We start from the raw sequence: 25,868 nt of genomic DNA, 5'->3' as shown, positions 1-25,868 counted from the left end.
CCCCTAACCCCTAACCCCTAACCCCTAACCCCTAACCCCTAACCCCCTAACCCCTAACCCCCTAACCCCTAACCCCTAACCCCTAACCCCTAACCCCTAACCCCCCATACGAAAGAAGCTGAAACGTCTAGCCGGCGACAATGAAACCCTCAAAGCAAAGGTCGAAATGGTCGGGCCGGATATTGACGACCAAATCGACGAGATCGTTGAGGCGGCAAAGGCGGAACTCGGCGAATAGAAAACGAAACAGGGGCGCAACCCCCAACAAAAAAAGCGAAGAGGCGAAAACAAAAAACGACAGAACAATAACCAAAAGGTTCAACCCTTTTATCATTCGCCGTGTTCCCGTCACTTGCCGCCGGCGTACCATACGAAATGGATATGCACAACAACCAACCGTAGGAATCCAGTTCAAGCTCCATGCATGCATAGCTACGGTCCATACCTTTCCGATGGTACAACTCATGTTGCGATACATGCAGATTTGACCGATCCCCACGAGGTAATCGAGCTCCATGTAACCCATCATACGCTCCACAAGTTCTGTCACCTGCGGCCTGTCGTGAAGAACTGATTGCCAGACCAAGTCAAGATGCATGATGCAAAACGCATTAGAAGAAAATTAGATGACAATCATAATTCATGCTCGACGATAGAGAGAAGTACGTACTACATCACCTAGACTGTCACATGCATTGCAAATCACTAAGTTACTGACTAATCGATGGCGACATCGGCAAAGACATTGCGTGACCATCCTGACTTGCTCTTTCGCTGCATAAAACAGAGCTCAGGTAGAAATTACTTGAACCTGGGTAGGATCACTAGTAGGATTTACTATCATGCCAGCGATTACCGATGACCTCGAGAGTAAGAACAGAGACTATGCGGCTACCTTCGATAAAGGTCATCTTGCCTTACCTCCGGCAAAGAAATACCTAGTTTCGACATAAATGGACGCCAGGATTGACCCTGCTGCGGCATTTGGGATAAATTTGGGAGACGCTCATGTAGTCAGAAATGTGGGTGAATGATTCACTCCCATCATGAGGTTGGATATCTGACGAGCTGGGACGATGCAGTAGGCCGGCGCATCCGCAAAAGACGCTCTGAGATCTATTGTCATCTCCCAACAATTGCTAGGAACTAGGGAGATCTTGCTAGTCAAACATACGGGCTACGGGATGTTGACGTTTGAGAATAAAGATGCATATGCTCTGGTCGAGAAGAGTCTGGGGTGAGGTGCTCGACATTCTTGAGATGGACATAAGCTGATGTCATTCTTCCGGGCAAAACACAAGCTGTCGAGGACTTGAAGTCGAAACATTTGGACTTTCTACCTTTTCCCTTGCTGGAACCGGCAGTCCAAGACGATGTGGAGTTTCTGAAAGGCAGTCCTCTGATTCCAGAAGATGTCTCTGTTAGTGGATGGGTGTATGAAGTGGAGACCGGTAGAATAAGGAAGATTGTGTGAACGAGCGGTTCAAAGCGGGACTGTTGGAATGTTCCGATCCTGCGAGTCAATGACTGCTCAATCAATCTTGAGGATGACGGTTGTATATATATTCGTGTACGTTGACTGAGTCAAAAGTTGATAGGATTTGTCCTACGAAACATCAGGTTGATGTCGTCCTGCATATCATAGTTGTTGTAACACGCATTCTGTATTACTCCTTGATCTCTCTTTTTTGGAAAGTGTCTGACATAAGGGAGAGTCAGCTGTCGATAAAGGAGTAATGCCCTCTTGGTAGGATGACGAGGCTCACTTGGGATTTGAGGCATCCAATCTGACCTATCTTGAGTGAAGAAATCTCCTTTAGGAGGAAGCGCAGTAGGGTCGTCTAGTGAACCGAGGGTAAGGAATCGAAAATCGTTCTTGGCTTGAGCCTGGTGATTGAGAATTTAGCATGTGGTGTATAGTAAAACTGCGGGGAATTCCACTCACCCCATATTCCAAGATATACAATCCGCACCCACTACAGAGCTCTCTGGTCACTACGCTCCCTCCACCATTATCCATTGCTAGGTTTCCCTTTCGTATACTGGGGACGCAGATTTGGGGATCTTCGACGTGAGACCGTAGTTGGTACCGAAAGCTTTCTACTCCCCCCACATCCCCCGTAAAGATTTCAGCCGATGATCGTGTCAAACATAGAATGTATTGCCGAGTATTGAGGTGAACGATATGCTTCTCAGCGTACCTTACAATTCCCTCAGTGACATAGCGTCGTCCTCGCGTCGTCCACTGAGTTCAGCGTGATCTTGTACTCTAAGCTCTTACAGAAGCAGCTTCCTGTGAGAATGATAGTCATCGTGTAAGACAATTTATAGCCGATATCTAGTGTTATGCGCAGTGGAACAGTAAGGAATGGTCGCAAGATAGAGTCAAATGATGCAACGGACGACAGACAACAAATAGAGTTGGTTATGACCTCATAGGTGTCCATCATCCAGACAATTCGTATCCGAGAACTCTGATAAGCCTAACACGTTCGGAGCTAGACGTTTCCCCTTGTGTATTTATATCATATACCTTGATCTTGCATCTGAAGACATAGCCTGCGATCAGCACATCCCATCACAGCTATAGCACATGATAATGAAATTTACCCACTTCTCAAAGCCCTAACGATACCTTATATCTGCTTGCGTGTGTATACTAATACCACTGTTCCCGATCAGATGGATCTATACCAGTGTGATAAGTGCAACCGGGATACCTGATGTGAACAGTTGTGCCAAGAATGTTCAGAGGGTCTTTATTGGTGAGAGTCGCTCGAGCAAAGTACGAAATCAGTCCTAGCTCCTCGACGGTGCATGTTGTATTAACCCTTAATGTACAACAGTAACACTATTACAAACATCACCGTTATAATCAGCATCACTGGGTTATCCGGTATCTCCTCAGCATGCTCCATGATCGTCTTCCCGATCTTCTCCTTCACCTCTTCTGTGGATTGCTCAATCTCCGCTTCGTGCTTCACCTCGACATGCTCAGCTTCTACACCTGTGAACTCGTCGGGGCGTGCTTTGACCCATTCGGTTATTGCTCGTATCAGCTGCTGATGGTGCTCTTTCTGGCCCTTGATCACGGCGGGGGTTATGGTTCCCTTCAGGATCGACGACGATGACCAGTCGACTTGTGTGGTACAGTGGATCCGAGTAGCTTGCTTGTGATGCAGAATATCGTGTGTCAAGCAGGTTCTCGTACGTATGATAAAACTGTCAATGATTTAGCACACGCTATAATATCATGACTCACCATTTTCCCGATGGTATATCAGGTGTCTGTGTCTCCGATACGATCTCGTACGATGTCTCAGGATCAGCTATCACTATAGTCTCTGAGCCATTGCAGTTTGAGCTCTTGGGACCGAGAGTGTTGTTCTGGGATTGCGGAGTGAGCGTTGGTTGGGTCATGCGTGTGAACAGGCAGGAGTGTCGACACCGAAGGGACCCGATCAATGGACTCACCATATGCATGACGTATGTCAGCGTTCTCGATCTCTCCCCTGTTTCTTCACCTTCCACCCAATCGGAGATCTTCAGGTCTACACATCTCCTTATTAGCAAGATTCGGTGTCTGATGTGGACCACTCACCAGTCAGCTTCTTCTCGTTGACGTAGAAATCGGTCGTAAACGGATCATTATGGTATAGCAGATTATAAGTCTGCTCCAGCTCCAGAGGGATCTTCACGTTGAGTGCTAGTTCCTTGTACTCTTCACCAGATCCGGTGGTTCGCCTGAGCTGGGGACCTGACGAGTCGACCTCTTGATCCTCCTCATCCTCGCTCTCATCGCTCTCCACCTCACCATTCTCCATCGCCTCCTTCTTGCTAAACTCTGCGTACCGCTCCGGAGCTCTCACCTTCCAGCAGTCCATGAGAGCATCGTATAGCGAGTCTCGGTTCCACAAGCTTCCATATCCATAATGCTGCTCCTCCTGGTTCCCCTCGTCATCCACCTCTAACACCCGGACATAAATAGCATTCTGTATCCACTTGGCCGTCGTACCTTTTCTGATACTCGTGACATCGGACAACGCGTGTACTTTCATCGTGATGATGCCGATGATATTGGAACGGAAACAGAGGTGATAGCGCGTGAGACACAATCGACCGTGTATGAGTATGGAGGATTGGAGATCTGCTGCTTGGGTTGCGAGGATGGCCATGTAGTCATCGGGCAATGTGAGTGATTCGGAAGGGGATGCCGGGTCCTTGAAAGATGCCAAAGGTTCCAAGTCCATTCTCTTTGTAAAGTTCTTCTCAAACTCAGTCTGCCGCTGTGCTAAGTTGCTATCGCTGGCTTTTTTGCTGACGGTGGAAACGGTGGATAAGGAGGAAGATGAGAGGGAGGGATGGAGACGAGGTTTGCTGGTTGTGGATCGACCTGTGTCATGAGTGTAATTGTGTCACTCAGTACTCCTGCTGCTACAGAGGATGCTGGTGAACTCTTTCTAGGACAAAAACCACACTCACTGCTTCCCACAGATAACCCTCTGTTCCTATGATCCTTCTGAACGACATTTGGATCCAGGGTGCTGTTGATGGATGTTGTCGACGTGTTGTTGCTTGGAGTGTCTGGTATCTCGGTGCCCATTTTGACTGATCAACAGGACGAGGAGTATACGAGGTGCTAGATGGGTGGATCTTGGCGTGTAGATGTTCTGTTACATATGACAGTGGTGATGTAGCAGAGGTAGAAGCGTTGGATAAGATACGTGGACCGTTGGCATCACTTGAGAACAACCCTGGTTATGTCACTACTATGTTCCCATGCCGAACTCGGAATCACACGAGACGGGGTGGAGTTGTTACGTCAAGGAGGTGAATCGCCAGAATGGCTAGTGAGCGATGATGATGTTGATCACAGACAGAGGAGATGTCTGCAAAGCGCCATAGTAAAGTTGCGTCACTGGTTGGGACAGCGTATATGTACCCATCACGTGGCATGCAATCAGGATATATCATACAATTCATTCATGAATACCTTGCACCATTCAAGTACAGACAACCCAACCATACATCAATATCACAACTTCGCAGATACATGTCTAACCCCATTCATTGCATCGAGATCTTGGAGGATGATCCTAGCAGCATTCTCCGCTATCAGCAACACGATACTCGTGGTATTGCTGCCGATGTTCGAGGGGCATATGGATAGATGTGACCAATGGTTCATTCAGCTCCGGGTCTAGTCAATGTAGTTACCACTGCAAGGTGGACTCACCCGCCACCTTGAGGTTCTTCACCCCATGAACATTCAGCCTAGCGTCCACCACACCCATCGCGTCTCGTCCCCTCATTGCGCAAGTCCCGATAGAGTGGTAAGCTGTCGCAACATTCTCCCTCACGTATAGCTCGATCACCCTGTCGTCTTCAGCTGAATAAGGTATGACATCCTCTTCTACGGGCTTATCTGTTCTATTGGGATCGTCTGAGGTTCTGAGTCGAGCGGGAGATTTTGGATCGAACCGAGGGTGAGAGTCGGGTTCTTCGCCTTCGTAAAAGGGCAATCGACGACAGAACACGTTGTCTATAAGAATTCGATTAGCAAGCAAGGATCCAGCAAGTCTAAAGGACACCTACTTCTTGTAGTACCATACACGAACAGGTAGATCCTCTGGTCTCGTCAGAAAACCAGATACAGCTCGAGGGAGACTGAAAGGATCAGTGCTTCTGATGTGAACGGAACCTCTGGACGCGGGATCTTCCAAATATTTCAGCTTAAAGAAGTCGCTCAGTGCATCAGGGACAACTCACAGTTGTGGAAACCGCCTATGCAGAAGTATTTGCCTTCAGGTGGTGGACGATACGAGTAGAAGTAGGGAAGGATAACTAAGAGCAAATCAGCAGATGTACCAAGAATGTATGACTTGACCCACCGTTAGAATAAAGAGGTTTGTCAGGCTTATCCGCACCGATGCGTTTCCAGTACTTCTCAAATGCAGGACCCATCGATGATATCTCCTCTTTGGTTGGCCTGATCTTCATCCCAAAGTCAAACCCGTTACTAGCAGCGATCCCTTTGCCCGTCCGTTCGTATTCTTCATCAACAGGCTCTTTGACGGTTTTGTCACCTCTGGCATACCTGTCGAAAGGTTCATAGTAGCCTTCTGTAGCTCGATACATGGGGCAGATGAGCTATTGAGAGTCAGCGGGTCTGCTTATCCATAGACACTCACTTGATGATCGTCCAAATCATGGCCAACTCCAGGCAGATCCACCTTCACCTCAACTCCCGCAGCCTTCAACACCTCTGCACTACCGATACCACTTCTCTCTAGCACTGCTGGCGATCCCAAAGCTCCGCAGGTCAAGACGACCATTTCATTAGCCTTGACGGTCTTAGTATACTTCTCATTGGTGCCGAAAGACGCTGAAGGCAGATTGTTCCCGATAACCTTTACACCGACTGCTTCATTTCCCTTGAAGATGACCTTGTCTATGGTTACACCCGTCACAACGGTGAGTTTCTTTGCCAGACACGGGTGAAGGTAAGCATCTGCTACGTTGGATCGTTTGCCATCGGAAGTGATGAGTTTGGGCTGCGGAATATCAGTGAAGGGGTTCAGGAGATGATGAAGGTGCTTACTTGTCGACCGACTGAGGGGGGAACACAGTCGATCAGTACGCATTATCTACATATAAGATACAACTCAACTCACATCCATGTCCCATTCTATATGTTGTGATGTTCTCACATTCCTTGGCGTCTCCTAAAACCAATCTACATGCCTTGGCGAATTCTTCACCGTAAGATACGGAATGTCTGTTGCAGCGTGATCGGCACTTGTTGCTATACACTAGATATAAGCTTACTCACCCTCCACGAGACACATGGAAGACTCCTTCATCACTATGCGGTGAGCTTCCAGGCTCCTCCGGGCTCAGGAATTTGATCGACTGGGTGTTCATCGTGATCAGTTGATAGGACAAGCTGGCATGGCCGAACGATCACTCACTTTGCGAATCAACGGTTCCAGGTCCCCATAACTCCATCCAGGTTGATTCCAGTCGTCAAAGTCAGAAGCGGCAGGAGTATTGTACATCTAGAGATCATAATTAGATGTGTTGGTCTATCGCTGCGTAGTGAAACGATAGCTTACAAGCGTGTTGATACTGGTTCCACCTCTGCAGCAATATTGTCAATCACGCACCAGTATAACGTAACAAAGCACTCACCCTAGTATATTCCCAACGGGTATCCTTGGCTGACGTCCTCCTAGCTCCTGCTTAGGCTCACAGTCGATCCATTTTACTGTGATTCGGGGTCATTTATGATATATTAAAGGATGATGTGATGAAGCGTTCTCACGATATGGGTTGTGTTGGAAAAGCCAGAAAAGGCTCTCAAGGGGACCTATACATCCACAGGGGCATGAATACAAGTTCAAAGCGCCAGCAGAGCATTTTACCCACGGTTCAATCGTTTCACTTCTCGATTGTCTGGCCCCTGTTCTAGCAGAAGTATCGACAGATCAGGTCGAGCTTGCGCTAGACGCGTTGCTATGACACACCCCGCTCCTCCACCTACGCATATATCACCGTTAACCGACACCAGCACACCATTTCGAACACGAGCGTGATGCTTACCCCCACAGATCACTATATCCGCTTCGCTGGGACAGACGATTGTTGCAGTCATACCGATGAGCTCAGATGTATTCAATAGAGCACGGGAAAATTGACCATCACATTCACAAGGCTCTATAAATGAACATCACTTGACTTCCTTACCATTTACCTACGCCGGGACGAGTTTAGACCGACCACACCGATCGGACCGAGAGGATTGTGGGACACTATCGAGAGGAGTTGCAGCAGTACACCTTTATGCATGCTAATGTAAGACTCCACTCGTGACTACAGCCTAGTCAAGCTACCAGCTCTAAGCACGGAAGACCACAATCGGTTCACCTTGCTCCGGATCTTCGGCCAGCCTGAGGAAGAGGTCGGCGTGGGCATCCCCTTTCAAACCAGTGTAGCAAGGTTCGCCTTCTGGAGTTCGTTGGTCGCAAAACCTGATACTTGGTGAATCAGCATCATGTCCATCACATGCGAGATCAGCTTACCTAGCGGGTCTAAGTCCATCGGCTTTGGCTGCAGCCTGGATCCAATGGGCTGTGGCAGACTTGCCGACACCTTGAGTGGTGAATCTTGGGTTCACCAAGGTGTTAAAAGCGTTCCCGGTTAGCAAGAACGTGACTGCGTGGTTTCTCTCGTATGCGATGGAAGCCGCAGAATATGGGGTGAAGGTGTTGACGTTGAATGACTTGACAAAGTCATCCATGTTGGCGCTGAGTGGGTTGGTCGGAGTAGGAACGAGTGCGCCGGCTATACCACATTTGAGTCAGTGAAGCTACAGCCTAAGAGTGAATGCTGTGCCCACCGTTGTAGATCACTACATCGGGGGACTGACCCCAGTGAGATTCTACCTTGTCGAAGATTGGTTTGACAGCACTAGGATCATTGAGATCCGCAGTGAGATGAAGAAAATCGTCTGTAGTGGAAGTATCCGGGGTCCGCGCAACTGTAGCCACTTTGTACCCAGCGTTGTGAAACTTGGTTGCTGCGGGTTGTCCAATTCGAGGCCCAAGTCCGAAGATGATGGCGATTTTTGACATGCTTTTGAAGTAATGTGTCGATTGTGTGTGGTGGTGACTACTGTTAGGCTGGATTCGTGGTGTGGAATCGGTGAACCTCACAATTGCGGTTCAGCATATATACTGCTGCAGCGCTTGCCGACGTTGACATCCTCGCAGCGGACATTCTTGATTCCAAATCGCACCACGCATAGATAAGATAGGGGACCGAAGGCCTGCTGAGTAATGTCCATCAAAACATTCTATCTCTGATTGATAAGCGAGATCAAGGCCGACGGCAGCTTGCAGCTTGCTTTCAAAGTGGGAGTCTGATCCAAAACTACAGTGAAGGTGCCATGACCCTCGGTTTGATTGCTCATCACCGCTGCAAGACGATGACACGGTTTGGTGCCCGTGGAATGGCTCATTTACAGTATCCTGAGTTAGGCGGTGGCAACTGATGCATTGTTTTATCAATAACGATGGCTTCTGGTAACAGTATATACACACTTGCGAGCAAGAACATGCTTGACATACGTTATCGGAATGGACAATTATGTGTTGTGTATCTGCTGACAGTGGCGAGGAAAAGTTCTTCATACCACCCTGCCCTCCCATTCCTCATCAGTCATCAGCATGTTGACAGCGTCACCATATTCAATCCATAGGTTGTTTCTGATGCTCACGTCGTCGCCGTCGAATTCGGTCGGAGCATAAGTGACGGGATGAGGGTACGTCTCCAAGGAGAAGGAGTTTGTAGAATCAAGTTTATGTGCCTTCTGGCCGAAAGCATCTTTGAGAAGGGCTTGTACATGCTGCAATTCGATTTGTGCTTCTTCGGCTCGTTTCTTCTAGGCCTCACTTGGAAGCGCAAAGGCTCTGCCCCGGTCGACGACAAGTCCAACAGCCTTAAATTCCGTCTCATCGGGTAGATATTGGAGCGAAATTGATGACATGACCTCTTTGCCGTCCGCTCGGCAGCAGGACGCTGGATTACCTCGAGCACTGCCCACACGCTTCTTCGATAGGCCGGGCTGCAAAGGATACCAGGCACACGGTCCAGAATACCCACTTGCCGTGCCAATCTACGATCGAGTGTGGCAATCGGCGGCAAATGATATGCTCTCCAGACTTCCAAAGGCATCGCAGCTGATTAGCTTGTTCTTGCAGCCGGCAGGGAGTCTCTTGAAATCCAACACGCTGTTCTTGTTGAAGCAGACTTGTATGTCCTGTGTACCGAGAACTTCCCTGGAAGCAGGGTTCGCATGGCCTGTCAACAAAACATCCGGAGAGGTTGCGGGAAATCGACGTTCTAGCACTGCTTCCGTTAGATTCATTCCCGATCTGATAGTTGTCAAACGAGTATGTAGTTCCGCCATCGTCTGCCCTAGGATAGTCATCGTGAAAGGGGCTGCACGACTATCATGATTAGCCAATGTGGTATATTCACTCTTGAGACCATCCCCCTTTATACTCAGGTAAGGTGGCGGTGTCCAGGATACGTTCTCCCTCAACTCAGAATCGTCGCCTCGAGCCTCGCCTCTGCTCACTTCTGGGAGGAAGTAAGGCGTCGCCAAAGACACGGACCATTTACTGGAATTCGCCAAGGGATGAGTGCCAAACTCTTGCCATCGGCTTGTGCTCGAAAGACCTCCTTCACGAATTCAATCACCCTCTAAAACTTGGAAGAACGTCAGTCAAAGGGAGAGCCAACGTGAGACGTGTTTGAAAAGAAGTAACTTCACAGACCAAGAAAATGAAGTGTTATTTTCTCTCGTCCTTTCCAGGTGTCGCCTTCGTCTGTCAGCAGCAGCACCGCGAGCCACACCTGCCTGAACTGATACGATTGGCATCATAGCCAAAGAGCAAGTCCGGACTCGCGGGTTACTTCCGTAGTTACTACATTACCTCTCTGAAAGTGCTTTCTGGTGTGCACTTCGATGACAATTTTATATAAGGAATGAAATGTTGCTTGGTGCAGGTTTCAGGTATCACAGGAGTATCCTGTCAGAATATCATGCATACTGAAGCCTACCAAGGGAGGTTCTTCCCTCCTACGCCCGGAATACCACGATTGGTTCACCTTGCTCTTCTTGCTCTGCGAGCTTAAGGAACAGATCAGCATGCGCTTCTCCATTGACAGCGTTCATAGCTGGTCCACCCTCTGGGTTACGTTGATCGACGTAGTAAAATCTGAACAGGCATGTCATTAATCGAGGCCTGATGCAGCGCGGATCCAAATGTCGTACTCACCTGGCAGGTCTGAGCTGTTCTGCCTTGGCTGCCGCTTCGATCCAGTGCGCACTAGCGGCTTTACCGACCCCCGCAGTCACCAGTCTGGTCATGACCATGCTGTTCAGAGCGTTGCCGGTGAAGAAGAAGGCCACATTGTTGTTTCGCTTATACCCAGCGGCTGCCGCTGCGTAAGCCGACAGGGTGTTCGCGTTGATGACTTTTGTGAACTCATCGATTGGTGCGGATAAAGGGTTCTCACCCGTAGCATACATGCTAGCGGCTGGGATCAAAATCAGCAGAGACCCAGCGCTTTTAATTTACTTACCATTATATACGACAATGCTGGGAGCACCCCATCTTCGCTGAACCTGGTCAAAGATCGGCTCGATGCTGTAGGGGTCATCGAGATCCGCTGTGATGTGTGCAAGGTTGTCACTTGAGGTGGTCTTCGGTGTTCGGGACACAGTAGCGACCTTGTACCCGGCTGACAAGAATTTTTCGGTGCTTGCTTGGCCAATTCGCGCGCCCGATCCAAAGATGATAATGATTTTAGACATTCTGACAATTAAGTAGATTACAGACAGTTCTCAGCTTCTTGGTGCCATATGCATTATAGCTCGACCCTCAAGTCTTCTTGAGAGTTGTTTTATATACCAGTTAGCCTGAGATCAACATCTCTTGAGCACCTCGAATGCTTACCAATGCTGAGTAGCGATGAGAATTCTGATTGGCAAGCATCCGTCGGAGACGCAGGCGTGTAACCTCAGGTCTTACAAACGTTGATTAATGACCGACGGTCGCTAATTGCTGACAAAGCCAACGCAATGCATGCATATGAGATCACATAATTACAACACTGAATGTTCTATCTCCTGCTCCCAATTCTAAGCTGCAATGATCGATCGTGAAGTGGTCTTGATGTGCTCATGGTTATCACTCGTCGCTTCTGCATCTTTCGGCTTCTTCGAAGTACGATACTCTCTCTCCTCCTCGTTGCCTCTGGACCGTTTGTTGCCAATATCAGCTATCACTTCGGCATCTGACTCTCTAGATCTCTTGGTTCCAACAGATAGCTCTTCAGGAGTATCTGCCAATCGAGCGACCAGCTTGTAACCACCTTGAACACGGCCATGCTGCAAGTCGTCTAATCCTTTTTCTATACCGTGTAATCCCCCTTCAACCAATCGTATCCTAGCAGGAGTCAACAGCTTGTTCAGAAGTAGCCAGTCGAAACGATCCAGCAGGGCTTCGCTGAATTCTGGGTGACCGTAAAAAGTCGTAGAAAAGCTAATGCGTAGGGATTCTACTTCTCGGATTCTGTCAGGCTTGTTTTTGGGCTCTTTCGGTGATCCAGCTAGTGGTACAAGCTTTGACGAATTCTGTTCTTTTTCGAATACTGACACATCGTGTGTTTTCCGCCAGGTCGTCGATCCTTGAAGCACCTGATGGCACAGGGTTGCAGTGACACTTCCAACGTTGTCGATGGCAATGCGGACCTGACAAAAGTTCAGTTTGTATCCAGTAGTCATCGTAGTCGAACACAACTCACATTGTCGTCAGTCGCCTCTCTGATCTTCTCTACCAGCTCATCGGGATCCGACCATCTATCTAGAACCACGTCTGCCCCTAATGACTTGATGTAATCGTGATTTACCGGTGATGCAGAGCATATTATCCTATATCCAAGTAGACGAGCTAGCTCAATCAGATATACCCCTGTTATACCCGAACCTCCCCATATCAACACCCATGGTGCGTCCTCCTCCCTCTGTTTCTTCTCCGTGCGTGATAATGATTCCAGTGAGAGGCCCAGAGTCTTGAACAGAGCTACACCAGCTGTTATCAAGCCAGTGCCAAGTGTCGCAGCTTCCTGATCTGCTAGATGGTCTGGAGTATGTCCCACTTCCGAAGCAGAATGCACAGAGTACTCTTGGAATGCACCAGTGTGCGATGCAGACGAATTGGCACAGAACCATACCTGCTGGGTGTTAGCTCTTGGGTCTCAGTTTATACAAGAGATACCAGAGCGCAACCTACCCTATCCCTTATCTTAAATCTTTCGACTGCTTCTCCTACACCGACAATCTCTCCAGCCCCATCTCTACCCATTACCTTGGCTTCTTCACCTATACCATACTTGAAAGCTACACCCTGCCAATCGAAAGGGTTCAAAGCCACATAGGAGGTTTTGATGAGGACCTCGTGCTCTTTCAGAGCTGGTATGGAGTGTGAATGTGAGAGCTGCCAAGGACTTTGACCTTTTGGCGGAATCCTGGCTAGTAGAGCACGGTGTGACCGTCGAGAGTGGGAGGGATGGGAGGTACTGTTGGTACTGGCGTGGACAGGAGTCATATCAGAAGCTACCGTGCTTGATGATTAAGGATTGTCGAACACAATCACACGGGTGGTTCCAAATTTCTACGACTACATTTCTGCACCTAAGTATGCTCCTGTCTATGTGCTTGCTAATCTTCCTTCTCATTATCCAATGCGAATATCTATGCGAGTAGATAATCCGATAAAGTATAGCGTCATATCTAAGCTAACCTTCCATGGCGAGAGATCGCGTCATCTTCGGTTGTATCCGACATTCTCGTTTCGGCCGCTGGGACGATCTTTCAGACTGCAGTCGAGCGGCAGGCTATGTATTGTACTGCTGGATGCATATTTGTGAGCTGTGGCATGATTTGCAAATTAGCGGTCATACCTTAGGTTTGCCTGTTTGATTTCCCTCTGATCTGATCGATGAGCGGAGAATCATTTCGAAACCACGTACAGCTCCGGCGCAGATATGTGTACATATGTGGAAGCAACTGACACTATGCGACATGCGGCATGAAAGAACAATTTCAACACTACCTACCCAAAAGATGCATTTGTATATACGTAAGTATAGAGCACTACAAAGTTATTCCTCCCTCAAAGCTCTAGCTCTCTTAGGAGGTCGTTCACCGTTTACTTCTTCACCATTAGTTTCTGCCCCTTTCGCCCTCTCCTTCAATGCCTTTCTGACACCGGGAATGATGTATCTACCGTAATCCAGAGCGTCGTGATAATTAATGTATCCTCTGATGGAGATCAATTCACATCCCAAATCCACATAGTCCAAGATCGAGTCGATGAGGGTTTGTGGAGAACCGACCAAAGCAGTTGAAGCTCCTCTCGCACCAGTAGCCGTGACGGTAGGATACCACAATGCTCTATCATGAACTTCACCTTTCTTAGCTATCTCCAACAGACGTTGTGAACCGACATTCTGAGGACCTTTATCGCTATTAGGGTAGATTGGTGCACCTGCTCTGTTCGATTTGAGAAGATCCAAGGTTCGATGAGCCTTTGCCCAAGCTAATTCTTCCGTTTCAGCTACGATCGGTCGGAAAGTAACCCATATCTTGGGTCGATCGTTGGGTGCTCGACCTGCAGCATCTGCCGCGGCGTAGATCCTATCGATCTGCTCCTTTGTTTCCTTCAATGGTTCACCCCATAAACCAAAGATGTCTGCTAAAGCACCACCAATTCTATAAGCTTCTGGGGATGATCCACCAACCGACACAGGGATAGTACCGTTGATGGGTCTGACGTTGTTTCTGAAGTCTTTGAAGGTGTAGTATTTCCCTTCCCAGTGGATAGGATCAGAGGACGCCCATGCTTTCCTGAGAATCTTGATGTACTCCTCTTGTCTAGCATATCGCTCATCTTTACTCAAAAAATCCCCTTCTCTAGCTTGTTCCACATCATCTCCACCGGCAATGAAGTGTACAACTACTCTACCACCGGACAATTGATCTAAAGTAGCAAGTTGTTTCGCGGCGACAGTGGGATACATGGTATTGGGTCGTAGGGCGATGATGACCTTAAGCTTTTTGGTGACAGCAGCCACTGTAGCTCCGAGTGTGAATGGATCGAAGCTGGATGAGCCGTATGGTATAAGAGTGTAATTGTAATCATTGTCATCAAGCGCTCGAGCGTACTTCTCGAGAAATTCGGGATCGACAGGTGCGCCAGGAATCGGAGCAAGCTCGGTAGAGGCATTGGGGAAAGTAACACTGATAAATTCCGTGGGCATGGTGAAGGGTGATTTTGGGTGGTTGTATCGCAGGATGGAAGCAAGAACATTGTGGACATTACGGTGATGATCTCAAGCTATATATGGGTCTGCGATATCAGATTTAGCATCTGGTCATGTCGTCTAAATCACGCAATATGACTATCAGAGCAGCTTGGTAATCACTACTCGGTACTCGGTGAAAACCGACCATGAGAAGATGTCGCCATCGCTATTGCTTTTTCGGGTGTTTTAGGGCGGTAGTTTGGACGGTGCGAGTACTCTTGGATCCAGATATACCAGTATGTATAATAATACTATACTATACCCTGACCAAAAGCTTGTTATCTCTAGAGTGTCGCAATGAGATGCGGGTAACCGAGTTGAATTGACAATCCAAACTCGATCCATCTTATCGCGTGATTTGCTCCGGTGCTTATGTGATTCTGAGTATCTCGACAAACATCCTCAAATCAGCGGCCAGTTCCCCATTCAGATCGCAACGAGGACAACACTGCGATTGATTGAAGGGTCCAATGCAACGACTATTTAAGATTGGTGTGGTACAAAATACATAGCAGAACTGGTACAGGGAACAAGACAGATCAGGCGGAATTGAATAGACATGACAGTGAACAAACAGGTATAGTCGGTAGATTATGAAGTAGATCCCATCTGACCAGAAACGAATCAATCAGAATGGTCCATATGGTCTGACACGGCAAGAAGAATCAACTCACATTCCATCTAAAACTGCTCATTCTCAGCCCATTCCTTGATATCAAACCCGTCTTCGTCTCCCCCATCAACTTGCTGATCTCCACCTGAAGACATATCAACGTCCATTCCCCAACCTCCCAAGCTTCCTACAGGAGCAGACATGGCTTTTCCAAAGCCCAACTTCCTTGCACCTGGCAATCCTCTTAGCTCCCTCGCATTCACACCCTTGAAAGCACTTGGGAAAGCCTTAGATGTTGAGCCTGTCGGACCGAACAGCTCTGGCTGAGTCATCGCTGGTGATTTGAATACTGATGGGAAGTCCGATGCGTTACTTGTGAATGTCGAAACCGGTGCAAAGGAAGGGGTATCTTCGTCTTCGTCTCCAATCTCAGTCTCAGTGTCACTCGTCGGTTCAGCAGGCGATGATCTCCTCTTCCTAGCTGCGGTAAGATGAGTGACTTCTCGTGTTTCCAGAGCTGATCTGGAAGAAGGAAAAAGCGGTTCATCCACTTCTTCTTCAACTTCACCGTTCTCATTAAACTTCAGTCTCCTGTTCCTTCCTCTTGGTGATAGTGACAGACCATCCACATTCTTGTTCTCATCCGATCCACCCGAGTAGAATGGTTGCAGCTCTCCTGAGCGCAAGGCTTCTTTGCTAATAATACCATGGGCGTGCGACATTGCATCTAAGGCTGTGGTGAATCCTGCGTTTGGGAGTGCCGATGAGGAGAGTACGTGTGATGGGACAGATTGAGTTCGCTCAAATGCACGATGGGTTGCATGGCCCATTGCCACGTCTGTGGTAGGAGTGATGGGTGTTAGCGAGACACTCATGTCCAGGCTCTGACCAAGGGATCATCTGCTTTGCGAGCTGATCTCCAATGGACTCCAGTATCATCCACTCGGTGCTTTTGAGGCCTATCCTCTCATAGCACACATCAACAACGTTTCCCACTCACTCTGTCTTCCTCTCCTCCCTACGCTCTGCAGAGCTGCTTGCAAATCCGCTGATATACCATGTTTCTCGCCGTAGAATTCTGTGGTTGTCGGTACTGAGCTTGTGGGTCTCAGCTGTCTCTTGGCTGGTGGGGGAGGCACAGTGAAGCCGTCGCTGTCGGTTGAGCCTGAGGGTGCGGACATGGTGATGTATTTCGACTGGATCTTCACTAGCTGCTTGGTATTGTTTGCTACAGTCCCTTCTCATCTCTGCTTCTCTCTTTCCTTCAGTCTCTCTCTCTCTCTCTCTTTTCTCTTCCTCTTCTCCACGCGACGCGTCTCTCCGTGTGGGTGGTGGTGGTGGGTGGTGGTGGCCGAGTATCATGACAACATGTGGTCCACACGTGTGGGGGAGGGGGATGCATATGATATGTGACGACCAGGGGTTACTTGCGTCATCAATGGCAACGACAACGACATCGACAACCTCATCGATGGCAAACCAAGGTAACATTCATAGCACCGTATACTCATGATTCATCTTAGACTTCATAGAACATAGACAGAATAGACTAGCCCACCCCTATCATGTCCAACTCAACCACACCATCCTTATCCTCTGGTGCATCCAATCCTCCCACTCATATCGCTACACCCGTCCAAGCCGAGAGGATATGTACCGATCAACATGCTCTCTACTGCTTCGATGTGTTGGTAGCCCACTTTGAGAATAGAGAACCTTTGGCTCCACCTTTCCCGAATCAGAATGAGAAGTAGTGAGCTCATTTGATCTGTTGGTACTTTGAGATGCTGATGGTCTTCGGTGTAGCGCCCTGTTCGTCACTTGGAATACCACCGTACACCTGCGGTCAAATAAGAAACCTGCTTTGAGAGGTTGTATAGGTAACTTTACTCCTATGAAGCTGGCCGATGGATTGAGAGAGTATGCTTTGGTCAGGTAAGCGCACTTTGTCAGGGAAATCAGAAAGACAAGGGCTGATCGTCCATCATTGACCACCTGTTACAGTGCTTTCGAGGACCATCGATTCTCACCTATCAAATCCAGTGAATTGCCTCATCTATCATGCAAGTGAGTGGATCAAGCCAACATGATACGTGCCGACTGCTACAAGCAGCCCTGACGTATTGATTCATGACCAGTGTCTCCCTCCTCACTCCCATGACACCCATATCTTCACCCTTAGATTGGACACCAGGCGAGCACGGTATACACATTTCATTCCCTCATCCTTCAACCCACCGTCCGCTCTCTGCGACCTACCTACCTGAAATCTGCCCCGAACAAGGATGGACCAGGGAAGAGACCGTTTTATCTGCGATACAAAAGGCAGGCTATAAGCACAAGGTTGTTGTGGGCGATGTGGTTTGGCAGAGTCTCAAGGTGAAGATATATGGTAGTGAGAAAGCCACGACGACCTGGGAAGCTTATGTTAATTGGTATAAGGGGAAAGGTGGGAAATTGAAGGTTGCCAAGAGCTAGATCGAAGCGCGATGCGGTCAAGGACTTTGTACGTGTATCATATATACCTGTTGCTGTCATTATGATGTTGTATTTACATGCAGATTTCCCGTTATTTCACGGGATCAGCCTTTTTGCTAAACTGCATGCTAGAGCTTCATATCTTACTGCGGAATATTCTCGTACAAAGCAGATCATCATCTTCATTATATATATCAAGTCGTTCGTAATATATTCAAATACAATTTCCTATCTTTTTCGACGTCCTTCCTTCTGTTCAGAACCATCGGCTCATGCCTCATGTTCCAGCTTCACCTGTTTTGTGCTTTTCATTGGTGGTTGGTCATCGCCCACAGCCTCAATCTCATCATCTCCATTTGTGGAATTTAGCTGGTCGTCCATTTCAGGTTTGATCTCCTTTTCGTCTTTGGCAATGGACGGTTTGTTGTATGGGTACTCCTTCTTCACCTTCTCGATACAATCCCACACGTTCTTCTCCCAATCTAACCAATCTTGTAGGGACTGATAAACAGCGGTCAGCATTGCACTTAGTTGACCTTCGTGCTCGAAGACAACTGGGTGATGGTGGCTATATCACGGAGAAATCCAACTCACCTCCTCTGCACCCTGTTTTATCGAACTCTGCTTCTCCCAAGTATCTTCCTCCGGAGTATATCCCTTCCACCTCACTCTGAACCAACCATCTTTCAACTTCGACCCTTGTCTCCTCGTGATTATCTTCTCCACCTCATATACATTCTCCTCAACCTCTTTACCTTCCTCCACGACATGACCCAACTTTCTTGATATCTCATCCAAATCATCCTTATAAATGACCTTACTCGTCGATTTCAGCCATTTCTCTTCTATACACCAATGAGGTTCGTGTGTGTTGTCCGACATTTCCTTATCGTACGTCGGTTTAGTCATCTGAGAGAAGTTCCCATATCCTTTCTTCTCATACGCATTGATGTATCGATGACACCAACATAACGCATTCTCAATATCCAACACCCTCATACCTGGTCTCAAACCCAATTCTTCAGCATGTGGAGGGTCTTCACCTATCCTTGTCCAGTATTTCCATTGGTGCTCATACAACCATATCAATCCAGCTTCTTCCATTGGTAGACTGTTGATCACCGACTTACCACCGAACATCCTTCCAAGATAGGATCGTGGTCCAGGTCCACAGGTAGCGAAATTCCGATAATACCATGTATAATTTGAGGTATCGTTCAGGTAACACAAGATATTCAGCGACAAAAATCCGCCGAAAGTCGGTATAGTCTGTAGTAGGTAACTAGCATCTACAGCATAGGAGCATTCCAGTAATTTGGTAGGAAGAGAGGTCAACATGATTGCTAAGACCAACCTCAGACTCGCTGCGAAATGAGGCATATCCTTGTTACGATTTCGATTATCAGTAAAGTAGATTGTAGGCGGGACCAGTTGGAAACCACCGTAGTAGATCTTCTTCTTCTCTACCATTGACAGACGATACAGTACCCCTTCGTAAGCTGGTAGGTCGGTGACGTAGTGCTGCCATGCCGGTAAACCCCCAGTGGAGACTGAGCAGAGTTCATTCCAGGTGGATTCGTTGTAAAACATGCAGTAGAGGAATAGGCGGACTGCGGTGTGGACCAATTGAACAATCAGATCAGTGATTCAATCCATCTTTTACACAGTGATGAAGACAGTGACATTTGTACTCGATAAATTCTATCAATCACTCACAGCAAATCTCTTGAGGAGTCTGATCCCCCTTCCCAATGATATTCTCTCTAATATTCCTCGAACTAGGATCCAGCTGTCTATACACATTTCCAATATGTACCTTTGACATAGTCTCATCTTCTGTTAGCTGATCTCTCGGTACACCTGCCAGTCTACGATTGTACATCTTGTGTCTTTCTGCGCAGAATCTAAAGAACAGGTAGACCCAGTGGTTGTCAACGGTGGTTTCGACGGGTTGGAGGCCGTGAGGAAGGAGGAGAGCTGGTTCTGTCATTGGATTTGGATCAGGTACTGGGTTGGTGTTCTTAGGCTTCTTCGTCCTCCTCGGAGTGGGCTCGGTTGAACCTTTTGCTTTTGAAGCTCCAGGTGTATCAAGTGGATTGTTGTGGGCTGGTACATCCTCTACTGTCGACATGTGATCATTTTGGGCTGAAGGTGAGGCCCCTTCTTCTGCCATCAACTCCTCTCCTCGTTCTACTGTCATATCCCCGGAAGCTACTGATACATCTTGTGTCCTCGACACGCCGACTTGCTTCCTTCTAGTCTGCCTCGGTCTCGTACTAGGTCTGGTAGGTGTTGTAGTCGATGTGGACACTCTCGATTTTTTGGTCCTGGTCGGTTGTGTATTCCGATTCAAGTTGACGGTAGGTGTGATCACGGTAAAGAAACTCGAATCATCCGTCTGAACACCTTGAGAGATCAGGAATGGCTTGTTCTGGATGGGCATTGAGCTGCCATCCGTAGGATGGAATGATTCAGGGGGTGAGATGAGTGAGTTTTGGGCTGATGAGGTAGAAGAATGAGGTTGGATATCCACCGTATCTCTCGTGTCTTGATCTACGTCCTGCCCCTCATCAGCGGAGACCGGGTCGTCCTCTTTCTCCAGCTGCGATTCATCTTCGTGAGAGATTAGAGAACAGAGGTCGTCGTCCTCATGAGTCGATGGTGTAGGATATGGGATAAGGTCCGTAACTTTGGGTTCCATCTCATCGTGGGAACGCTTGCCTAGAACATCGAACACACATCAGTAAAAGACGCCTTGGAAGGTATGCAACGTGTCCTAGAAGATACGTACGGCCTGAATGTGCTACAGCTGCTCTCTTTGGGGCGGTACGAGCCATGATGACCCATCATGAGAGCTGTCATTCGAATGTTTCATGTGAAGATGTGAATGATAGTTGTTCGATGAGTAGCAGGTGAAGGCTCATTGTCTTATGCTTTTGCTTCCGACTGTCACTGTGCTGTGGGAACATTTTCATCGTTCACGCATACCCAATGCATCGCGGGCTCACTCAGAGATATCATACATGTACATAAGTCATTCATCGCTCGTCTCAGTCAGATATACATTATACAAAGTCGGATAAGATATTCAAGTTACATATTTCACTATCCCTCTCATCTGGTTTCTGCTCACTTTTACGGCGTATACTCATCGACTCTCTTCTTACTTGGTTCAGGAGTAAGACTCCTCACACTCCTAGGCGTCACACTCCTGCTCCTGCTCCTGCTCCTAGTATCCTCAGAATCAGCTCTCGCCCTCTTTGGCGGAGGTGATCTGGAATCTGATGAATACCTTCTGCGTCTAGGTGGTGGTGAGACAGATCTCGAGTCGGGCGATCTAGCTCCTCTGGGTGGTGGTGAACGAGACCTTGACTCTGAAAGCCTACCGCGGGGAGGTGATGAGCTATAACGTCGGGCAGCTCGAGGAGGTGGAGAGGGTGATGCCCTTCGACGAGGGGCAGGAGAGCGAGAATCAGAGGGTGAACGAGGACGTCGGGGAGGGGGAGATCGAGAATCGGATGGAGGTCGTCTTCTACGAGCAGGAGGAGGCGAGCGAGATGCGGATGGTGATCTATATCTTCGTCTAGGTGGAGAATCATCTCTTTCTCGACGAGGAGGTGAATCGTCTCTCCTTCTCCTCGGCGGCGAATCATCCCTTGATCTCGGTTTCGACGCTTCTTGTTGTCTATTCGATCTTGGAATCAGCACAATTTCCTACGTGTTACACTGAACGACAGACACGTACCTCTTATACTCCTCCCTTCGTCTCAGTCTCTCTTTCTCCTCCCATTCCTTCTTCCTCTTCTCAGCCTCTCTTTCCCTCTGTAAAGCAGCTTCCACCCTAGCCCTCTCCCTCTCTTCCTTCTCTGCTAATCTAGCTGCCCTCTCTTCTTCAGTCTCCCGCTGGAACGCCTTGCCTTCTACGTGATTGATCGATACCCCCAATGCACGCTGCATGCGGGACATCTCGGCTTCCTTTGCGGCAGCGATCGAATGCGAGTCGGTAGGACGACTTCGAGGTACAGGTAAATTGGCGGAAGAGAGTTTCGATCGAAGTGTTCCACACGCTTCGTCAATTGCATCTTCGTCGAGACTAACAGTAAAGCAGGATTGATCAGCATCATATCTATACGATGTCGTGACATTCATGTCTGGCCATCTCTACTAGTTTATAATAATAATGTCTGATAGCCACGGGCCGCAGATCCCACAAAAGATTATCAAACAGAGAAAAGCGGACTTAAAGACTACCTCCCTAAATATTTTTATTATTCGCAACGTTTATAATATCATCCGGTGGCCTGTGAAGGTATAGAGAGGTACCGAATGCTTCATAATTGCGGTGAAGATGGATGCAAAGGAATGAGGGGGTGGTTATGAGACAACTGAATGATAACGGAATGAAGGGGTAGGAATTAAGATGAAATCGTTCGGTATGAAAGAGGGTAGTGGAGTATAGAGACACCATGAGAACTCGTAATAATTCCCTGCCTCTGAAAAGACTTCTGCAAAGATTAACGCAGAAGACAGTCATCCCACTCACCCTTTCTCTTCCAGCTCATCCCTCAATTCCATCACTTTCACCTCTATCCTCCTCTTCCTCTCGTGCTCCAATATCCCTTGATCCGGAGCTCGATGCACAGGTGGTCCCTTAGGTTCATCGTAACCCCCATACCTACTTCCTCCATACGGTCCTGAAGGTGGACCATCTCTGATCTTGAGATGAGCGGTGTTTCGCGAGACGTATCCGTTGGTTCCACTAGTGACCGGATATTTGGTTTGAGCCAAGTCAATTGCATGGCATGAACCGATGACTCACCTCCCTCTAGCGGTGGGCAGACCTACACCTCCGTTCATGATGCTTGTGGTGTCACTCGTGATAAGAGATGAAGTCAAGGTGAAAAAAACAGAGGCAAAGGTCATGTAGTTTTGTACGGTGGTGTGGGTGAATTGAAACGAAGTGCGGTGATACATCATATATCATTTTCATATCGGATGTGGCACTTTCACCTGTAATGCTCTGTACAGCGAGTGATTCATCCCCCATCGATCACTCCAGTCGTCTTTCCCTCCCGTGTATATACGCAAGCATGATGTTGAGCCAACTGCCGCTGTAGACAGGTGGGTACTCGCAGGGAGGTAGCCGATGGAAGGGCAGGTCAATAAACATTTAGCCCGGGTGCTATCGGTAGAAGAGGCCAGGACAACAATGGAATGGCATGCCATTCACCAAAGATGTTACAGGAGATCAAGAGGCATAGCATACAATCTTACATTATCTTATACAACCGGGACGATACAGCCTGCACAGCTTTCAACTCAGCTTCCAATCTCAAGCTGAATCTTGGTCGACACTGGTGACCGCTGTGCTCTGACTATTACCCTCTTGCACCGAAGCAGGCGGCGAAACACCTTCCAACCCTAGTGTATTATGTGTACTGGTCATGAGAGTAGGGGCACTCATCTTTCTTGAACGAGATTGAGGATCCATGGTAGGTGATTTGATACGCATAGGTGCAGAAGAGGATGATTTGGTACTATTGAGTGATGGTTTTTCCTCTATACGTTACATATGACATTCCATTGTCAGCTGTCTGAATTCTGGGATATCACAAGTCACGACACAAAGCCCATAAGAGGGTGAATGGATGGTGTTCTCACCTGACGCTGAGGGTTTGCTATCTCTATCCTTTTCAGTCCTAGCGTCATAGCCCACACCATGGGTCATGATACCGCCCTTCTCCATCACTCGGGTAGGCAGAGATACGCTAATAATCTTACCCTGCTTGACGACTTCCACAGCTTGGTCATTACCCGCCAAAGAGGTCAAGATAACAACCCCAATCAGGCTAGTGATAAAGCCCGTTACAGTCGTGATCAGATGTAATCGTTTAGCGAACGGGACGAAGCATTCCACCAAGTCTCGGACATCAATCACATCGCGTACATGGGTTGCTTTGCCTACGGTTAACGGTCAGCATGGTCGCTTCTGTTGAGCATGTTTTGTAAAAAGACACGAGGAGCATATCGACCGATGATCGAGATTTTAGGTGGATTTTGCACTCACCAACCTCGTTAAACTGTATCATTGTATTTACCCTCAGCTCCCAATCCAACCAGCACTCTATGAAATCCCGGTAGATATACGTGTATATCCTCTTAGCGAATGACGGAACAGGGACAGCTGGGATATCTATACCCAGTATTGGACTTTGTGCTTTCCCGATGTGCTTCACGGAACCATGGTGGTGATGTTTGATATGAGGATTAGGTGTTTTAGGGTGGAAGTAGGCTGACGGGTGAGAAGTGGAAGGAGCGGTCTTAATAGAATTGCGATAGGTTGGAAAGAGCGATAGGCGGATCACACTGCAAATGAGGTGCAGATATCAGTTGTGGACGGAGTAATACAATGATCAGGGTAAGATGGGGTATAGACGAAATGATAGATAATGGGATACGTGGTTTAGCTTCAATCCTACTCACTGCTCGATCATGGCTAAGTAATGACCGTCTATGGATATTGCAAAGGGAGTGACAGTATCAGTGTCTCCTCCGACTTGTCGCAACAATGAGGAGTTGAATAGGGGCTGACCATAACATTCCATCTCTCCAATCTCTTTACAATCCGCCGTGACATCCCACAACTTCCACCAGCCATCGTAACTCATACTTCCATCACTATGCGTTGTGTGATCACGTGAAGAGTGTCGACTCGTCTTCCTAGTCGTGTCCCGGTGATCACCTGCTTTACCAATACCTAGTCCTAGTCCCAGGAGATGCTCTTCCTCGCCTGGTGATTTCGGCGACTCGATTATATCTGATTCCTTCTTTTTACCTTCTGCTCCTCGAGATTTCCCATGTTCTTCTATGGGTAGTAGGCTTATTTGTAACAGCGATATTATCTCTTTAAGGTGGATGATCAAAGCGGAAGGTCGTATACTCGGCATATAGACTGTACCGAATGCATGTAACAGTGTGAAATGCATCAACATAGATTCTCGAGATGTCAGATGTACTAGTGGTTGGTCGTATACTATAAGACTCGGGTCTGTCAGCAGCACGGAGTGATTGATATTCGCACCATTGGGTGATAATAGCGAGAAACCCACCACAATCACTTTCAAACCATCTATCTACTACCCTCTTGACCTGATCGACCTCTTCCTTCAAGGTCAATTCGATTCTTTTGACTTGTAGATCCTCTTTACCCCTATACAATACCCTATGGATCTCGACCAAGGCGTCCATCTTCGAATTCCCTATTAACGACGAAGGTGACAAGCTCGATGGTGAGTCATCCTCATTACTCAATACCGCTTGGTGTTGTTGGTGTCCATGCGGATGGCCTCGAGTGGTATCTGTATCGGTTGATGTCCCAGCTATATTACCTGGGTCTGGTGAAGTCACTCGATGGTCAATCTGGTATAATTCCAAGGCGGATCGCAGATTGCTAATAGATGCTCTTGATCTACTCCTTCTTGAGTACAGCGCAGTTTCCGTAGTTGATGTCGAGGTAGAAGTAGATGTACTGCTCCCTGCAGCTGCATTGGTATCTGATTGAGCTCTGGATACTACTCTGGACAGCGGATAGACGGGTGTATGAGGTGATGAGTTGGACGGGGAAGGTAAGTAGAAACGAGGTGGTTTGTTGGATTGCGTGGTCATCCTTGACAAGCCGGCTGATTGAGATGAGGACGAAGGGTCGGTGGGTGAGAGTGAGAGAGGGTTGAGCAGTTTACTGGATGCAGGCGGCATCTTTCATCTTATGATATGAGCATTACATGGAAGATGGTGATGTAGAATATGTTTGAAAAGATGACTGAATTGATTTGAAGCTGAT

At 48.0% G+C, this 25,868-nt stretch overlaps 15 protein-coding genes across 15 annotated transcripts; 2 read left to right on the top strand and 13 right to left on the bottom strand.

Moving 5' to 3' along the window:
* Window positions 1-842: 842 nt before the first annotated feature.
* On the top strand, window positions 843-1,241 carry I203_108616 (uncharacterized protein; the record flags this gene model as incomplete). Its single annotated transcript, XM_019151743.2, has 3 exons — window positions 843-906; window positions 1,015-1,022; window positions 1,086-1,241. The coding sequence occupies 3 exons, from the start codon at window positions 843-845 to the stop codon at window positions 1,239-1,241; spliced, it is 228 nt and encodes a 75-aa protein (XP_018998962.2).
* Window positions 1,242-1,667: 426 nt separating this feature from the next.
* I203_108615 (uncharacterized protein) lies at window positions 1,668-2,312 on the bottom strand (the record flags this gene model as incomplete). Its single annotated transcript, XM_019151742.2, has 6 exons — window positions 1,668-1,699; window positions 1,767-1,887; window positions 1,946-2,022; window positions 2,091-2,100; window positions 2,202-2,212; window positions 2,282-2,312. The coding sequence occupies 6 exons, from the start codon at window positions 2,310-2,312 to the stop codon at window positions 1,668-1,670; spliced, it is 282 nt and encodes a 93-aa protein (XP_018998961.2).
* Window positions 2,313-2,825: 513 nt separating this feature from the next.
* Window positions 2,826-4,603, bottom strand: I203_108614 (uncharacterized protein; the record flags this gene model as incomplete). The annotated part of the gene is made up of 5 exons (XM_065518432.1): window positions 2,826-3,222; window positions 3,314-3,387; window positions 3,475-3,551; window positions 3,602-4,393; window positions 4,483-4,603. 5 exons carry the CDS (start codon window positions 4,601-4,603, stop codon window positions 2,826-2,828), a joined length of 1,461 nt encoding a protein of 486 aa, XP_065372797.1.
* Window positions 4,604-5,035: 432 nt separating this feature from the next.
* Window positions 5,036-6,138, bottom strand: I203_108613 (uncharacterized protein; the record flags this gene model as incomplete). Its single annotated transcript, XM_065518431.1, has 6 exons — window positions 5,036-5,112; window positions 5,237-5,542; window positions 5,596-5,629; window positions 5,697-5,716; window positions 5,770-5,844; window positions 5,892-6,138. The coding sequence occupies 6 exons, from the start codon at window positions 6,136-6,138 to the stop codon at window positions 5,036-5,038; spliced, it is 759 nt and encodes a 252-aa protein (XP_065372796.1).
* Window positions 6,139-6,173: 35 nt separating this feature from the next.
* On the bottom strand, window positions 6,174-7,058 carry I203_108612 (uncharacterized protein; the record flags this gene model as incomplete). The annotated part of the gene is made up of 5 exons (XM_019151740.2): window positions 6,174-6,554; window positions 6,602-6,612; window positions 6,675-6,778; window positions 6,833-6,912; window positions 6,972-7,058. 5 exons carry the CDS (start codon window positions 7,056-7,058, stop codon window positions 6,174-6,176), a joined length of 663 nt encoding a protein of 220 aa, XP_018998959.2.
* Window positions 7,059-7,085: 27 nt separating this feature from the next.
* On the bottom strand, window positions 7,086-7,654 carry I203_108611 (uncharacterized protein; the record flags this gene model as incomplete). Its single annotated transcript, XM_065518430.1, has 5 exons — window positions 7,086-7,140; window positions 7,192-7,267; window positions 7,325-7,369; window positions 7,429-7,539; window positions 7,603-7,654. 5 exons carry the CDS (start codon window positions 7,652-7,654, stop codon window positions 7,086-7,088), a joined length of 339 nt encoding a protein of 112 aa, XP_065372795.1.
* Window positions 7,655-7,897: 243 nt separating this feature from the next.
* I203_108610 (uncharacterized protein) lies at window positions 7,898-8,633 on the bottom strand (the record flags this gene model as incomplete). Its single annotated transcript, XM_065518429.1, has 3 exons — window positions 7,898-8,036; window positions 8,082-8,343; window positions 8,399-8,633. The coding sequence occupies 3 exons, from the start codon at window positions 8,631-8,633 to the stop codon at window positions 7,898-7,900; spliced, it is 636 nt and encodes a 211-aa protein (XP_065372794.1).
* Window positions 8,634-10,645: 2,012 nt separating this feature from the next.
* I203_108609 (uncharacterized protein) lies at window positions 10,646-11,383 on the bottom strand (the record flags this gene model as incomplete). The annotated part of the gene is made up of 3 exons (XM_019151737.1): window positions 10,646-10,784; window positions 10,845-11,106; window positions 11,152-11,383. 3 exons carry the CDS (start codon window positions 11,381-11,383, stop codon window positions 10,646-10,648), a joined length of 633 nt encoding a protein of 210 aa, XP_018998956.1.
* A 327-nt stretch (window positions 11,384-11,710) lies between these two features.
* Window positions 11,711-13,178, bottom strand: I203_108608 (uncharacterized protein; the record flags this gene model as incomplete). The annotated part of the gene is made up of 3 exons (XM_019151736.1): window positions 11,711-12,322; window positions 12,376-12,804; window positions 12,864-13,178. 3 exons carry the CDS (start codon window positions 13,176-13,178, stop codon window positions 11,711-11,713), a joined length of 1,356 nt encoding a protein of 451 aa, XP_018998955.1.
* Window positions 13,179-13,734: 556 nt separating this feature from the next.
* I203_108607 (uncharacterized protein) lies at window positions 13,735-14,892 on the bottom strand (the record flags this gene model as incomplete). The annotated part of the gene is made up of 1 exon (XM_019151735.1): window positions 13,735-14,892. The coding sequence occupies one exon, from the start codon at window positions 14,890-14,892 to the stop codon at window positions 13,735-13,737; it is 1,158 nt and encodes a 385-aa protein (XP_018998954.1).
* Window positions 14,893-15,618: 726 nt separating this feature from the next.
* I203_108606 (uncharacterized protein) lies at window positions 15,619-16,731 on the bottom strand (the record flags this gene model as incomplete). The annotated part of the gene is made up of 2 exons (XM_019151734.1): window positions 15,619-16,388; window positions 16,551-16,731. 2 exons carry the CDS (start codon window positions 16,729-16,731, stop codon window positions 15,619-15,621), a joined length of 951 nt encoding a protein of 316 aa, XP_018998953.1.
* A 384-nt stretch (window positions 16,732-17,115) lies between these two features.
* On the top strand, window positions 17,116-18,028 carry I203_108605 (uncharacterized protein; the record flags this gene model as incomplete). Its single annotated transcript, XM_019151733.1, has 4 exons — window positions 17,116-17,303; window positions 17,357-17,485; window positions 17,555-17,617; window positions 17,689-18,028. 4 exons carry the CDS (start codon window positions 17,116-17,118, stop codon window positions 18,026-18,028), a joined length of 720 nt encoding a protein of 239 aa, XP_018998952.1.
* Window positions 18,029-18,298: 270 nt separating this feature from the next.
* On the bottom strand, window positions 18,299-20,865 carry I203_108604 (uncharacterized protein; the record flags this gene model as incomplete). Its single annotated transcript, XM_065518428.1, has 4 exons — window positions 18,299-18,529; window positions 18,623-19,638; window positions 19,745-20,749; window positions 20,820-20,865. 4 exons carry the CDS (start codon window positions 20,863-20,865, stop codon window positions 18,299-18,301), a joined length of 2,298 nt encoding a protein of 765 aa, XP_065372793.1.
* Window positions 20,866-21,163: 298 nt separating this feature from the next.
* On the bottom strand, window positions 21,164-22,885 carry I203_108603 (pre-mRNA-splicing factor CWC21; the record flags this gene model as incomplete). Its single annotated transcript, XM_019151688.1, has 4 exons — window positions 21,164-21,713; window positions 21,774-22,121; window positions 22,572-22,787; window positions 22,848-22,885. 4 exons carry the CDS (start codon window positions 22,883-22,885, stop codon window positions 21,164-21,166), a joined length of 1,152 nt encoding a protein of 383 aa, XP_018998998.1.
* A 475-nt stretch (window positions 22,886-23,360) lies between these two features.
* On the bottom strand, window positions 23,361-25,783 carry I203_108602 (uncharacterized protein; the record flags this gene model as incomplete). The annotated part of the gene is made up of 6 exons (XM_065518427.1): window positions 23,361-23,587; window positions 23,690-23,989; window positions 24,096-24,394; window positions 24,512-24,539; window positions 24,621-25,061; window positions 25,138-25,783. The coding sequence occupies 6 exons, from the start codon at window positions 25,781-25,783 to the stop codon at window positions 23,361-23,363; spliced, it is 1,941 nt and encodes a 646-aa protein (XP_065372792.1).
* Window positions 25,784-25,868: the final 85 nt, after the last annotated feature.

Source organism: Kwoniella mangroviensis, chromosome 3 (assembly GCF_000507465.2).
Source record: "Kwoniella mangroviensis CBS 8507 chromosome 3, whole genome shotgun sequence".
NCBI lineage: Eukaryota > Fungi > Basidiomycota > Tremellomycetes > Tremellales > Cryptococcaceae > Kwoniella > Kwoniella mangrovensis.
This window is presented reverse-complemented; position numbering and strand designations above follow the sequence as displayed.